This window comes from Quercus suber, unplaced genomic scaffold (genome assembly GCF_002906115.3).
Source record: "Quercus suber isolate HL8 unplaced genomic scaffold, Cork oak 2.0 scaffold_51, whole genome shotgun sequence".
In the NCBI taxonomy this organism is placed as follows: Eukaryota; Viridiplantae; Streptophyta; class Magnoliopsida; order Fagales; family Fagaceae; genus Quercus; species Quercus suber.
Window position 1 is genome coordinate 1,192,973 of NW_027069516.1, and position 15,512 is coordinate 1,208,484.

A 15,512-nucleotide genomic window follows, 5' to 3' on the forward strand; every position below is an offset into this window, starting at 1 on the left:
TCTCAAAACTGTCTGTCTAAAATTTCATTGTGGGTAAGAATTTCACCTATCAAAAAAACATTCCTGTCGACTCGAGTATTGGACATTTGGACTCCTACTTGCTTAAGACACGTAGCAACTGGAGTCGGGAACCATTTTATGCAGACAGTGTAACTGAATACCAGGAAAGGATTGGGTATGCAAGGGTATTTGTGGAAGGTGATGTTGACTAAAAATTTCAGGAGGTTGGAATTGAATATCCATGGAGGCCTCTGAAATTTTCTCATTGTAAGTCATTTGGTCACTCATCCAATGCCTGTATATTGAAGAATAGAAAAGATGTGAGTACCAAATGTTCCTAAGGCTAATGATGGGATAAATAACCGTGGAAACTATATGGGTGGAAGCACAATGCTAGAAAAAGATGCTATCAATACACCGAGTCCCAAGTCTCGAAGCATTAGAAAGAATGAAGTGAGAAAAGAGAAAACGAAAGGAAATTCTTTTGCAGTCATAGATCCTGGAAGGTGTGGAAAAGTGGATGACTTGAAAGTCCTAACAGCAAGAATGGGGGTCTGTCTTCACTCACTATCCGGCAAATTATTGAAGCCACTCCTTCAGGTCATCAACCAAGTAATGGTGATAGAGGGAAAAAGAAAATAGTAGAAATGGAAGAAATCTCAATGAGGGGATGCTCTCCTTGACCTAACTTCCCACCAACTACAAATGCCTGATAACTCCTCCCATAAGAGACATCTGTCTCTATCACAATTGGGCCCATAAACACCAGAGAAGGCCCAAACAAACTGGTCCACCACATTTTTGAATTTACAAGAGACTGAGAAACGACCCACCGCTTCCTCCAACTTCTCCACAACCCTATTGTCCCACATCAATAACACCCCACCTGAAGCACCCACAGATCCTAAATAGAGCCAGTCCACATGTTGACCTCCCCACTAACTACAAATGACACCCCTATTAATTAACTCCATCTTAATTTCTTGCAGACAAACAATATCTGCTTTCCACTTACGGATCAAATTGCTAACCCGAAGCCGCTTCTCTTGCTCATTCAACCCTCTCACATTCCAAGAAACAATTCTTAAATTCATTGATGCACTACAACGGCCTGATCCCTAACTGCACTCCTGCTCCTTTCTGCCTTATTCTCCCCACCCCACATATTTAAAAGTTGGTTTATTTTGTATTTATATATTACAATGCTTGAGGGTAAAAATATAGGTGTTGTGTATTTTTGTTCCTCTCTTCTATATGAATATATTTTTTTCATCTAAACACTGATGTTGATTTGTTAAATGACAGATGGCAATCACTGCTGAACGTCTTCATAAACAGTCCGTGGTCATAAAACAAATATGCAAATTGTTCCCCCTACGTCAGGTAAGCTCTTAAAAAATATCTTGATTTCTGCAAGTTAGTAAGTGTTGTTAATTTTGGTTTACTAATTTACTGAACATATTTTGTTGATAACTTATGATCAGCATTTTGTTTGCATATCTGTTTATTACTTATCCAAAAAAAAAAGCATGTTATTTTCATATGACTTTTAATTGCATTTTAAATATATGTACAATGTGGGATGCCTTATTTAAAAAAAAAAAAGATTCCTTTTTAGTTCAAATACTCAACTAGTCTTTCTGGCGAGAACTATATATTTCAAAATCAATTAGCATTTGTAATATCTTAACAGAAATGTTTTTCAAAATCAATTAGCATTTGTAATATCTTAACAGAAATGTTTAGGCTGGTGACGCAAAAATTTATTTTGCAATTCCAAGCTTTCAATCTCATGAAAAAGAAAAAGAAAAAGAAAACATTTTTAAGCTTCTAATCTATTATGAGTCAAATTGAGTATTGGAGCTTATATCGCGTATGGTTAAAGATGCATGATTATCATATAATCACAAATTAGCTAGAATGAAGGCTGCATTAAACTGATTGAACATGGTTTTCAAATAACGTGTTTTTCAAATGTACAACTTCAAGGAGCCTTAGATTTCAACTACTTGTTGGCAGTAGTCATTATTATATAGTAGGAAACATGATATTGTTGAAATAAAGATAAAAACTAATGTTAGGTCACAAGAGGCATACAGTCAAAAGGTGTACATTTTCAGAAGCCTTGGCTTGTGGGTCATGTGCCTTGTAAATATATCACTTCTAATTTTTAATCCTCAAGTCATTTTGTAACTGCCTTGCCCCTGAGGCCTGCAAAAAAAAGAAAAAGAAAAGAAAAAAGAAATAAAGATATTCTGAGTTTGCACTTATTGTTAATGTGTGCGTCCTTTGCACAGCCTTCAGCTTTCTTTTTTTTTTTTTTTTTGATAGGTAAACAGAAAACTTTTATTAAAGGGGGGAAAAAAAAGAAGAAAAGTACAAAGAAGTTCATGATGATGAACAACAACACAACACAACACAAAAGCAACACACCACAACACACCACAACACAACGTCAAAGAGAAGTCAGGAAACTAAGCTAAGAGAAGGCATAAACTCAGAGAGAGAAGAACACTCAGTGAAACCCCAACAACGAGACCACTCCATTAGGCTGCGTTGGCATAAAATCTTTAACTCCTCCAATGTTTTCTCTTTATCTTCAAAAGATCGACGATTTCGCTCCAACCACACAGTCCACATTAAGCACCCTGGAACCAAGTTCCAAATATTCGAATTATGCTTCCCCGGCCACTGATGCCAACTAGATAACAAACCCGCCACCGAACCCGGCATAACCCAATGAACACCAAAAGCCTGAATCATGAAAGGCCATAGCTACTTTCTTACTTGTTATTTAAAAACATCAGTTAGAAGTACTGATTTTTAAGCAATTTACATTGGAATTAAACGGTTGATGTAGATACAAATGTAAAATCCTTGGTGAGTTGATACATTTTTTTGATCCAATCGTTCCTGGCAATGGGAAATAAAATTTTCTCATTGTAATCTGGGAGTTTGATATTTTGCCACTATAGTACATTTCCAATGTACTTGGGTTGGCTATTTATTTTAATAAAAGTTGTTATGTTACCTTTTAAAAAAAAAAAAAAAATTTATGACCCAATTGAACAAATTAGGAGAAAAATATCCCACTGAAAATAAGAAAAGGATAAGAGAAAATAAAAGAAAGTAATACTTGTTTGTTTTCTTGGTCCATATTTGGTCCAAAATGATATAATTTCCCAAAAGTAGCTTTTCAATGAAACATGAGATGATGTTTTGGTTTACAATTATTTTCATCAAATATGTGGTAAAATATGAGCTCCACATTGCCTTGGTGTTTTCTCAACTCTAGGCATATTCTTTTTATGTTTTAGGTGATTGTAGATGGTGAAAGAAAAGATGGGTCTACAGTTCAATATGATCAAATTTGCAATGCACGCTTACCAAGAGGACTTGATCCTCACTCTGTGCCATCAGAAGAGCTTGCTGCGTCATTGGGGTAAATTTTTCTCTTGAGGCTATATTTGCATGCATATTTAGAAGCAGGTTTTTGCAGTGCTATTGAATATCTTATGATCACCATATAATGCTGCTATTCTTTTATGTACTCATATTTTGCGGTTAATTTATATGTATCATGCCAATACAGTTATTCATATTGTTAAAGAAGTCTGTTCAGTTGGATTACGCTTAGCTAAATTGTTATTGTCTTTTACACTAATTAGTAATTACCATGGTTGTTAAACAGATACATGGTGCAACTTCTAAATCTTGTTGCTCAGAACTTGGCATCTCCTGTGCTTCATAACTCTGGTTTTGCAGTAAGCACTGTTACCCTTCATATGACAGTTTTAAATTGTTTTACTTACAAACTGTGATTTTGGGTTCTTTTATTCTCTATGTTTTTTGTGGAGATGGAGCTTTACTTTTGAACATAGATGACATGGCTCTCTTGAAGTTGAACTCAGTTGAAGTGTTTTGTAAAATATTTATGAGTTTTTCTAAATTTAGGATTAACATCCTTTTATTATTGTTTCTGTGAGGTTTGGTTGATTTATATAGCTTACATTTTAGGGATAGTTTGCAATTTGCTGAAAATATTGGGTTTAAAGCTTTACTTTTTTTTAGTTGAAATTGGAAACTCCTTATATATGCCTCTGTCAACTAGCTTCCATGTTCCCTATTCTAGCCTATAATTATTGTTAATGGAAATATTTTTAGATTCCGTGTATATGTTGCTTTTTCTTAGATCCAAGATAAAAACAATTCTGGCTTTGTACTCTTGAAGTTCCAGCATTTTCCTATCGGTCACCAATATACCCTCTATAATGTGCTTTTTCTTTAGATGGGACATATGAAGCTTCAAAAAGCCAATGAATATGATTTTTCATGTTGTATATTTGGATTCTTTTACATATATTCTTTGTTGCTATGTGTATTATAAATTTATTTCAGGGTTCATGCTCTAGAATATGGCAACGAGATTCTTATTGGGATGCACGTCCATCGTCTCGAAGGTATTTGTCTGGCAAAATTACTGACTTGTCTTACTTGGGTTTATCAGCATGTTGAACTGAATATACTTTCTGATGTGCAGCAATGAATACCCCCTTTTTATACCACGCCAAAATTATTGCTCCACTAGCGGGGAAAATTCATGGTCTGATAGAAGCTCATGTAATTTTGGCGTTGCTTCAATGGAATCTGAGAGGAAGCCACGCCTGGAATCTTCTGGAAGTATTAGCTTTAATTTTTCTTCTGCTTCTCTACATTCTGTTGAAACACACAAGGACTTGCAGAAAGGGATTTCACTTCTCAAGAAAAGTGTGGCATGCATAACTGCATACTATTTTAACTCGCTATGTTTGGATGTCCCTTCCGAGGCATCTACTTTTGAAGCATTTGCAAAGTTATTGGCCAAACTATCTTCGTCCAAGGAAGTTCGATCTGTTTTCTCTGTGAGAATGGCTTGTTCAAGGTATGTTGTCCCATGTTTCCCCATATTACATGATTTATGTTTTGGGCATCATCATTTCTGTTTTATCATGTATAAATGAAGAAGAATTGTCTTGATATATTTTTGGACAATGCCTGAAGTTCTCAAGGAGTATAACAAAATAAATAATTGTGAAATTTGTTAGCAATACATCCTACTTGTAGCATCTGACTAAGGCAGTACTTATTTCAGAGTTGGGCTTACAAATGAGCCCTCTGGCTTGCTACAATGAGTAGAGGATTATGCATTGGAATGGTTCAGGTGTTATATTATTTGTCTTTCCAACAAAAGGTCTCTCCTTTATGCAATTTATTAGTCAACCTATCTATTATGTTAAGCCAAATTTTCAGAAAATGCTTTTATGATTATGAGTGAATTCACAATTATTTCAAACAAAATTCCTCAATGGAAAACATTAGGGTTCCCTGCAACCAAGAAATGAAAATGAGGGATTGATGGACAGAGATAGGTGCATGCCTAATGTACTTGTATGTTGAAAATGTTAATATTGGAAAATTTTTGAAGTTGGAGGGATCAAGTCCTAGAATCTGGATCATGAAGAAAGTGTACTAACATTTCCTTAGATTATGGAGCTTTTGAGATGGTGGATCAATGCAGTCTGTTGTGTAGATCTTTGATACGATGTTTGGTGAGTTTGGTCTAGGTTTAAATGGAAATTTCCTTTATATATATTTAGCAGAAATTATTTGAGCGCATGTTTCTTTTTGTCACTTCTATACGAATCAATATTTCTTTCAACAATTGAAATTTTCCAAAAGAACAGGCCTATAAAATCCTCTGTGCTGGGGTCAAAGAATGATTTTGTACAAAAATTTGTTACGAAGGTTGGTTATGCCAAAAATTTTAACAATTGCCTATTGGAGAACTGTATTTATTAACATGTCATCAATGACCCAAAGTCATTAGCAATATTGTACTTGTAATACCAAGTATAGATAAAACTTTTTTCCCTATTGTGCATGACATTTGCTCTTAATCTTCAGGTCGAGTAAACAAGTTGAACAAATGAACAAATCTGTATGGAATGTGGAAATGGATTCTGCCATTTCGTCAATCACTCTACTGGAAAGTGCACATGCATTGCCTACAATGGTATAAGTCAGGGAGTCAAACGTTGTTTTAGTAGAATTTTTGAATGATCAACTGAAGACTTTTTTGCTTCATTACATTTGGCATTTGTTTGTGCTTTCTTGGCTGTGGCTTACCAAAAGACCTACTTTTTTCCCGTTGAAACTATTCATAACCATCATATTATAATTTTATTTTATTTTAGAGGTGGGGCCTTGGCGCAATGACAAGTGCCTTCCACCGAAAACGACAAGTCAAGAGTTTGGGAATTAGCCTCTCCAAGAGTTTGGGAATTAGCCTCTCCAAAAAATTTGGGGGTTAGGCTACCTACCATGACCTCTCCCAAACCCTACAAAGGTGGGAGCTTTTTACACCAGGTACAGCCTTTTTTTATTCCTTGTCCCTCCCCCCTCCGAAAACCAGGAAAAAAAAAACCCTCCCACTCTGCCTGTACACACACCCGAGAGGGGTTGGATCACTAGGAATGCAAAACTCAGGAAGCTATGATTGTGAAATATGATTTCTCACCTGTTTTTTTTTTTTTTTTTTTTTTTTTTTTTGTTTTTTGTTGTTTGTTTCTTAATTATTATTATTATTATTTTTCTGTAATTTTCTCCGCTGTTGCTATGTGTGGAAAGATGGAGTTGTCGAGAGCATTGTAGTTCAACCGACACCTCCTAGTGTTTCTAACGGATACATCTAGGGTTCAAAACCCCCCTCCCTCATTGTAATTATTGAATCATCAAAAAGAATATGAGGAAAGATTGAGTGAATAACAATTACATGATATGGTGCTCAAGACAGGGACCTTAAAACAAAATCAATTGTGAGTGGGTTGGATCATTTGGAATGGGAAACTGAGGTAGCAATGGCTGTGAAACATTATTTCTCACTCTTTGTTTTTTTTTTGGGGGTGGGGGTAAGTTTCTCCGCTGTTGCTATGTGCGGAAAGATGGAGTGAATAACAATTAAATGATTTGGTGCTCTAGATGGGGACCTTAAAACAAAATCAATTTTGGCTCTTTGACACTCTTGTTGGTTCCTTAAGCATAAGTGTACATATGGGACATAACATGGCTAGGAAGGGACATTTAGCATAGCTCTTATGTTACTTTGTCAAGAGGGATCTGGTGGGGAGAGAAATTGTATTTCCATTTATGCCTGTTTTTCTAAAGAAGCCAATGAGCTTTAGCTCAAATGGCACTCCACCCTGTAAGAGTTGGGATGAGGGCTAGGTCATGGGGTCAAAACCCACATGCATGTGTAATTGCTGACAAATCATTAAAGAACTAAACATTATGGCTACTGTGGGATATTGAATTTTTCTGTAGGTATATTGTATTTCATGTTCATCTATTTTCTTTTGCCTTCCAGAAAAACATTTGTGAGAACCTTCGAAATTCTGCTCCCAGTTTTCTTTATGCCACTGAATTGTCTGATAATGGAAAAAATGAATGCATCATTGAAGGATGGGATATTGTGGAGCATCCCACTTTTCCTCCTCCCCCATCACAATCAGAGGATGTTGAGCATTGGACTCGAGCCATGTTCATTGATGCCACAAAGAAATGATCTTGTAAGTCTTATACTTTTTCCATTCAGTAGTTGTTCATCTTGACAGTTGTTTAGCACTTGTGATTTCACCTGTGTCTAAAATCGTTCTCAACATGGGTTAGGATCCACTCCATTTACCTTAAAACTGACAAAAGCTAATCCTATGTTAAGATTTAAATTAGACAAATCTAAGATGTAAATGTTGCCACATTATTTAAAATCTCATACCAGCAAATACATTGTTTAAAGGGATGGTAACTGATTTTAAATAATGTGGTGCTTGCGCATCTTAAAATTTTTCAAAATTAAATCTTTGATGTGAATTGGCGTTGGTCCATTTCAAAAGCAAATGGAAAAGGATCCTTATCTGTCGGACATCGACGCAAAAGTGAACCTTAATCGCTTTAAATGTATACTGAAGAACTTTGTTAGAATAAGTTTTTGAATCTATTTTGCTCTTAAGTTTCACATGCTGTGGTTGTTTTACACATGCATAGACATATCTTTCTATGTTTGAAGTTGGCCATCTATGTAAACATCAAAACATCATGCCCATGTTTATGTCCGGAAATCAAGGTTTAATGCCAAAAAAAAGCCGATACAAAAATCTGTTCCTAACTATTGCTTCTCTAAGATGTGATTCTTCTCAATTACATATATGGATGGAAAACATGTTTTGGAGATTGGAAATAGCGAATTTCCTCGAATGTTTATGTATAATCTGCATCAGGAAGTCAATGGTGTATGGTAACATGTAGTATAAGCTTAAAAAGATTTTGTTTCTTTTGGTTTGAATTGTTATGTCTGTAGTGTCTATGAATTTCTTTTTTCCAATCATGACTCCTGATAATTTAGATGCCTTACCAGAGTGTAACGTTTGAATGGAGATATGGCCGTGTACGTGATTCACATGTTTCAAATTTGTTATTAAGGTATCAAGGCCTTTTCTGTTCTTACTAATTGATTTCTTTCTGTGCCTGTTTTATTTGATAGGCTCATGGAAGAGGCACTTAACAAGAGATAAAGATTGCATGGAGGATTAACATGTTTGGCCTTTACCTCTTACTTGTATAGAGATGATATCGAAGGTGTGCAATTGTGCATAACTGTATGTACATATCTGTAAAGATAGTAGTTTTAGGATTTCCCCCCACCCCCCCCAAATCATAGCTTTTCTTTTTAGACACAAGCAATATTTAGATTCATCATTCATCCAAGAAAGAAGATACCCATCTGTTGCCAACAATACTTTGCATTGGTTTTAAGGAGAAATATATAGCTTTAATTTTTATGTTCATCAAGTTCTCTTTAATTAGAAATATTCTGCCCCCTCAAAAAAAAAAAAAAAAAAAAAAAAAAAAAAAATTCTGAAGATGAATCTATTTATATTATGTACTTCCTACTACGAATTGAGTAATTAATTTTTCATCCTTCAAAAGTGGAAAGAATTGGGTCCTAACGTATTGAGAGTTTCTCTTGGGAGAAAGGAATCCTCCCAATTTGACAGAGTGAGACAGATTTTATATAAGGGAAGCCAAGTGTGCAGTGCAATGTTACACACAGGTTTAGGAGCTTCTCTTTCTTCAGCCCTCTAACTGATACAAAGTTACGGGATTTCTCAATGAAATAATGGTACATAAACTTGTGCCACAACCTTGAAGTTAGTTTTTAGGTTCAACCATGATTGTCAAAATCCGATTCCGACCGTAAAATTGCATGATTTAACGATCTCACTTACCAAAAAATTTAAAATTGAGCAGGATCGCAAAAATGGTAGGATCGTGTAGAATCGTATAAGATCGTAGGATCGTATGGGATCTTATTGATCCTACCATTTGCTTGTTTTTTTTTTTTTTTTTTTTTTAAGTGGGATTCATTTGGGTAAGATAATCTACCTAAACCCACAAGCCCAACGGTTATTAGAAGCCCAATAATAAATTGAAGTCCCAAATTTACCCCTATGTCAATATAAAATCTCTTAAAAAGCTATAGTACTTAAGTTTAACATTTTGGATGTTGATACTAGGAAGGATATAGATGATGAAATATGATATGACAATGACAGTGATTAGATTAGAACCTTAGAATGAGAATTCTTTTTTGTCTTTCATATTTGTAATTAGCTAGTTTACCTTAGATTGAGAATTCTCTTTTAGATTGCATATTGTAAATTTGTAGTTAGTTTTTATATGCTAACTAGCCTAACTTATTTTGGATTTGGAACTTAGAACTTGGAAAACATTTTCCATATGTGTAGATAATATTTTGATACTTAGTTGCTAATTAAACATAATGTCAAAAGTTAAATGTATTTTGTTTCGTTAGAATGACATAAGAACGATGTAGTGCGTGCAAATTACATTTTATGATACTTTTTTTTTTAATGGATGAATTCATATTTTAAGTGATTATATAACATACAAATTCACTGTCAATAGGTTTTTTACTTAAAATCTGAAAATAAGTAAGATCTTACGATTCACGATCCGATCATACGATTAATGATCCTACCTAACTCCTACGATCCTACGTAGGATCTCGATTTTGAAAACCTTAGGTTCAACCATAGCTACAGATGCTGAGAGTTGCTGCATCTGGCTTCTTTCACCATACAGTAAACTATTTCTAAATGAATAATGCACCTTGCATAACCCGATTTAGGCCTAGACAAATTTGTCAATGGGGATATTGGAGAGCTTCATTTTCTGAAGGATTGGTGAGATTGACGGATTCAAATATCTAGAATCTGGATGAGTTTAGCTGTGTTGTTGTCTTATAATAGGCAGCCAAATATTATTTTCAGACTTCCTGAAACCCTCACAGTAACTTCTCGTCCTCTTTGATATAGTTGTTCATGTTAGATTTCCAATCAAGACAGCTAATTGAAATTTTTTCGTTCGCAGACACATTTAGAACATCTCTCAATAGCTTGTTACGATAGGCTTATGTTAAATGGGATTGTACGGGGTCTATGTTAAAGTGCTGTTTGTGAGAAAACATCTCCACAAGTTGTGAGAAAGGCTCTCAACAAAATTTGATATAAATCATAGGAGTAATTCACTAATTAAGAGTTTGGCAAAAAGAAAATTATTTGGTTGTGCCCTCAAAATTAAAACAACTTTTTTAATAGTTAGACGCCAATATTGTGACATAAAATGGAAATATGATTAGTCTAGTTGACATCAAACATGAGAATTAACTTAAAAAAAAGATTTGAGATCAAACAAGGCCACAATATCCTCAATTCAAATTAGTCTTTTAAAAACTAACCTAATAACTACCCCCATTTCCCCATTGAAGATTCGCCCTTTGGAGAGCTATGTGGCATAGTTGTGCAACTACATAAAACCTTGAACTTTTTACTTCTTCCTCTTCTTTGGGGGTGGAAGGGCCTCTTCTTCATCCTCTTCAGCATCCTCCGGCTCCTCTTCCTCCACAATTTCTTCCTCATCCTCGCCCCCAGCTTCATCATCATCATTGTCTTCATCTTCTTCATTATCGTCATTGTTGTCATCATCATCATCGTCATCATCATCGTCATTATGTTCATTGTCATTCCCCTCGTCCTCCCCTTCTGCATTCTCTTCCCCAGCTCCACCAGCCTGTCCTTCAGACCCCTTCTTAGAATTGCCCCCATTGTTGTTGGAATTTTTTCCATAATCACCTCCCTCTTCAGAAGACAGCTCCTCTTCACCTTCTCCGAAGCCACCATCCCCATCATCATTGTCATTGCCTTCACCACCATCTTCCTCACCATCAACTACTTCCGGGTGACACTTACTGTCATAGTCGCCCTCATTTTTGGGTCTAGTACTAAGTAACACCCCAAAAGGATCCTGAAATGGATACAATTAAAAAGGTAAGGAAGTCAATGAATACTGGAAATGAACTTGCAGAGTTGTAGTAGGAACAAAGCTATAAAGCAACCAAACCCATGAATCAACACGGTTCTATTGATCACCATTTCCACCCCCCATTTGGCTAGGCAATCTGTGGATCACCAAGTCCATAATAATTGAAGTAAAATGGCAATGAAAAATTCACAATGGCCGAAGTACGTTGGTCATCTGACATTAAAATTCGAATGGTTATAAACTTTGCTTAAATGGGTGTCGATTTACATTATTATAATGCTTTATATTACTAGGTATGGCATGGATCCATGGTCAGAATCCAGGAAATTATCATATGCATCTAGTGCAACCAATGCACAAAATACAGCCTTCAGTATGAGGTTGTACCATGTGCTGTGAATGTCACACAGTATGTATGATCATTTTTCTTCCAAATGACCAACCTATGCCTATTTCCACATAATTTTATGAACATGTGGCTAGCGAAAGTGTAATTAAAATAGTGCCATACTATGGTGAAGTTTAGAAAGGTGTATTTATTTATGTTTGATCGGAAAAGGTATATTTATTTACATTTTACAATGCCAGAGATGTCATTTTTCATCAAACCGGTACCTAATTTTGATTAGAGGGCGGGCCTAAATGCTACGGCAATTAAAAGCCCAAACAAGAATTGTATTTGTACCCTAAGGTACTGAGAGGCCTGACAGTCCATAACAAAATTTGTCATTTTTTTTTATTGAGAAAGACAAAAAATGCCATTTCACATCATGGAATTGGAGCATATCAAAATCAATAACTTCACCATTTTTTTTTTTTTTTTTTAGTTATTGAACTCTAAGACACTGACGAACAAAATTGCAACGAATATTCGAATATTTTACCTACCTCAAATAAATAAATCTTACTAAATTAATTGCCAGTCACCGACGAGCCAAAAAAAGAAGAAGAGATTTTTTGAGCTTTGACTATAAAATTACTTATGTTTGAATTTCGATATTATTTAAGAAAGAAAAGAGGACCCCAGTAAGAAATAACCGGAACCCAGTGACTTTATACAGCAAAAATCTAGGTTTCCCTTTCAGTTCCGGACAATATTTTCTATTTTCAAAGATCAGAAACTGTACCAAAGCCCTATCAAAAAAAAGAAAGAAACTGTCCAAAGGGCCTACCCTAGCCAAAAAGCCCATACCATAAAGGTGAATTTTTAGAATAATAATAATAATAATAATAATAATAATAACAAACAACAAGAAACTCATCTTGGAAAATCAAATTTACCACAAAAAAAAAAAAGTCGATTTATCTTTCTTTCTATTTTATAAAAATTTATAAGAAATCACAGGTTTAACTTTGATTTACATGAAAAACAAAAACAAAAACAAAAACATAGGAGAAGTGAACTGACTTGAGAGATTAGATGAGTCGTAAGCAAAGCTGAGGTAAGCAGAGTAGCTACAGTTCCCAAAGCGCACGTTAGCAACGAACCCTCCTCGTTAACAACCTTAACGTCAACGAAACCCTTTTTGGTCTCCATTTGTCTGTGCTGTGCACTGTCTGAACAACAACAACATAAACACCGTCAGATCTGTTTTCAAGGTCAGGACCCACCGTCCGATCTCCGCATAAACTTACAATTATCCAAACAGAACAGAAACCAAAAAAAAAAAAAAAAAAAACAGACAACAAAAGTATAGAACTTTCTCACAGAAAATTGAGGAAACAGCACAAAGAAGGTGCAAAGATATTAATTTTAGTCAATACCCAGATCTGAGAATTGAACAAAATTAACAAATAAACAAACTTTTTTCATAAATGAGCAGAAAATAAAAAATGAAGGAGAATAAGACAAAAGATTATTTTACAAGAAGAAGATGAAGAAGAAAGAAAGAGGTGTTGGGAAAGTTACCTGAAAAGGACAAGGGCTATTATGGTTTAGATGTGGAAGGAAACTGAGAATTAAAAGTGGGGAATTTAAAGGTACAGAAAAACAAGCATGGAAATTTGAAGGTGTTGTTGTGTTGTCCTTGTTGTTGTTGCAAATTATATGAAAAAAAAGAAAAGAAAAACAACTAAAAAGAAAAAGAAAGAAAGGGCAAAAGGTTAAAACAAAAGGAATCGAATTCAAATTATGTGTGGTGGTGGAGGTGGAGGTGGAGCAAAAGCTAGCTAGCTAGCGTACCTGAGTTTTTGAGAGAGAAAGAGATAGTGCCCGAAAAGTTTCGGTCAGTGTTTGGAGGTCCAATGCGCAGCTTGGGCAGTCACAGTACCATGCTAATTCGGCTGCCCGATATATATTAGTAATAACTACTATATAAGAGAGAGAGAGAGAGAGAGGTGTTGGAATGGTCTCGGTCTCTGTGTGTATATAGTATGTATGTATGGTCTGAGAGAAAGAGAGAGAGAGTGAGAGGTGTTGGAATAGTCTCGGTCTCTGTGTGTATATAGTATGTATGTATGGTCTGTTAATTGCACTCTATAGTCTGTACATTCAAATTAGGTGCAGTGTGTTCAGTGCATCCGTTGCATTGAACTAGGCTGCCGACACACGTGTGCACTAAGAACACAAGTCGTGTGCCAAAAAAAATGCTGACAGACCAATTCAGTAATGACAAGAAAGTTGGATATGGTTTTTGATTAGTTACTTTTTTTTTTTTTTTTTAATGGTTACTTTGAGTTAAGCATGCATGGGAATGACATTGGAATCATTTGCAGACTATAGAGACTTTTACCATTTTAATAATTAATTAACTACTTCAATTTTTTAAGCATTATTTGACCATTCAAACCCAATAACTTGGACCACTTGGTTATATCCGACTCCTGTTCTAGTTGATCACAGCTGTTTCTGCTTTCAACAATATTGTTAATTTTAGTTGGGTGTTGTTAACATATGCCATTAGGAGGATTTTTGTTAATGAATTATTAAAGAAAAGTTTTGATATTATTTTCATGAAAAATATAAAAGTTGTAAAAAAAAAAATCATTTACCTTTTTCTTTACTCAAAAGAAGTTTCTAAAAATATTTCATAGGTCGATACTATTAAAGTTATCATTAACGTTTCTTATTTTTGATGGTGTTTACCCATGTTGCACATAAAGTTGACCAATTTTTTCTCCCAATATTATAAATTAAGTAATGTTAAGGTTATTATAAATTTCACACAAAAGAATCAAATAGTAATTTATTATGTTATATAAGTGATATCAAGCGTATTTTGTTATATCAATTTGTATGTGTGGGGACAATTTTTGCTTTAAGGTCAAGGGCTAGACCATGTTGTAACCTAGGCAATTTTGTTGTCCCACATGAGAAAGAAATGCTTCCTCTTCACACCTTATAAGGGAGGAGCAGGTGGATGAAGAGTACCACTAGTTTGGTTGGTTGAAATGCTTCCTCTTCACACCTTATAAGGGAGGAGCAAGTGGATGAAGAGTATCACTAGTTTTCTTCCTCTTCATCCATTTGCTCATCCCTTATAAGGTGTGAAGAGAAATAACCAAATTACCAAACTAGTGGTACTCTTCATCCACTTGCTCCTCCCTTATAAGGTGTAAAGAGAAAGAATTTCAACAAACCAAACTAGTGGTACTCTTCATCCACCTGCTCCTCCCTTATAAGGTGTGAAGAGGAAGCATTTCTTTTCCATGTGGGACAACAAAATTGCCTAGGTTACAACATGTTCTAACCCTTGGCCTTGAAGCAAAAATTGTCCACACAGTAAGTATTTTGTAGAAAAATATATTGTAAAAGTAAACTAGTAATTTTAACATTTTTCTTAAAAGTTTAAAACGATTTTTTTTTACTAATAAAATAATATAAAAATTTATTTCCATTTCATTAATGCAAATCACATCTGTATCTATATCTATATCTATATTATTATTATTATTATTATTATTATATTACTAAAAACTGAAGCATGGCATTTATTGCTGCTGAGCTCCTGTTGCGCCACTTCATCGCCACGTCATTCGCCACATAATTATTATTTATTATTTATTTCCTATTTTTTTTACAAAAAAAAATATAAATAGATTATTGATTTTACATATTTATCTTTGCCAGTTTTAAC

General features: G+C 34.7%; 2 protein-coding genes across 4 annotated transcripts; one reads left to right on the forward strand and one right to left on the reverse strand.

The window, feature by feature from the left end:
* The first annotated feature begins 1,266 nt into the window (after positions 1-1,266).
* On the forward strand, positions 1,267-8,872 carry LOC112003604 (uncharacterized). 2 transcript variants are annotated; one of them, XM_065771926.1, is made up of 8 exons: positions 1,267-1,383; positions 3,318-3,442; positions 3,692-3,764; positions 4,399-4,460; positions 4,541-4,921; positions 5,944-6,052; positions 7,403-7,604; positions 8,576-8,872. In XM_065771926.1, exons 1-7 carry the CDS (start codon positions 1,306-1,308, stop codon positions 7,598-7,600), a joined length of 1,026 nt encoding a protein of 341 aa, XP_065627998.1. In that variant the 5' UTR covers positions 1,267-1,305; the 3' UTR covers positions 7,601-7,604; positions 8,576-8,872. The 2 variants fall into 2 exon arrangements, with proteins under 2 accessions (XP_065627998.1, XP_065627999.1); XM_065771927.1 differs by lacking the exon at positions 5,944-6,052.
* Positions 8,873-10,725: 1,853 nt separating this feature from the next.
* Positions 10,726-13,850, reverse strand: LOC112003609 (uncharacterized). 2 transcript variants are annotated; one of them, XM_024035818.2, is made up of 3 exons: positions 13,619-13,850; positions 12,845-12,993; positions 10,726-11,418 (listed from the first exon to the last, which is right to left on the reverse strand). In XM_024035818.2, exons 2-3 carry the CDS (start codon positions 12,971-12,973, stop codon positions 10,942-10,944), a joined length of 606 nt encoding a protein of 201 aa, XP_023891586.1. In that variant the 5' UTR covers positions 12,974-12,993; positions 13,619-13,850; the 3' UTR covers positions 10,726-10,941. The 2 variants fall into 2 exon arrangements, with proteins under 2 accessions (XP_023891586.1, XP_023891588.1); XM_024035820.2 differs by lacking the exon at positions 13,619-13,850 and adding an exon at positions 13,346-13,596.
* Between the last annotated feature and the right edge of the window lie 1,662 nt (positions 13,851-15,512).

Excerpts from the sequence above, each read along its gene's own strand:
- LOC112003609 (XM_024035818.2), bottom strand. The coding sequence starts at position 12,973 with ATGGAGACCAAAAAGGGTTTCGTTGACGTTAAGGTTGTTAACGAGGAG. Across the intron at positions 11,419-12,844 it reads CGACTCATCTAATCTCTCAA|GATCCTTTTGGGGTGTTACT; the intron begins GTCAGTTCACTT and ends TATCCATTTCAG.
- LOC112003604 (XM_065771926.1), top strand. The coding sequence starts at position 1,306 with ATGGCAATCACTGCTGAACGTCTTCATAAACAGTCCGTGGTCATAAAA. Across the intron at positions 4,461-4,540 it reads GCACGTCCATCGTCTCGAAG|CAATGAATACCCCCTTTTTA; the intron begins GTATTTGTCTGG and ends TCTGATGTGCAG. Across the intron at positions 4,922-5,943 it reads GTGAGAATGGCTTGTTCAAG|GTCGAGTAAACAAGTTGAAC; the intron begins GTATGTTGTCCC and ends CTTAATCTTCAG.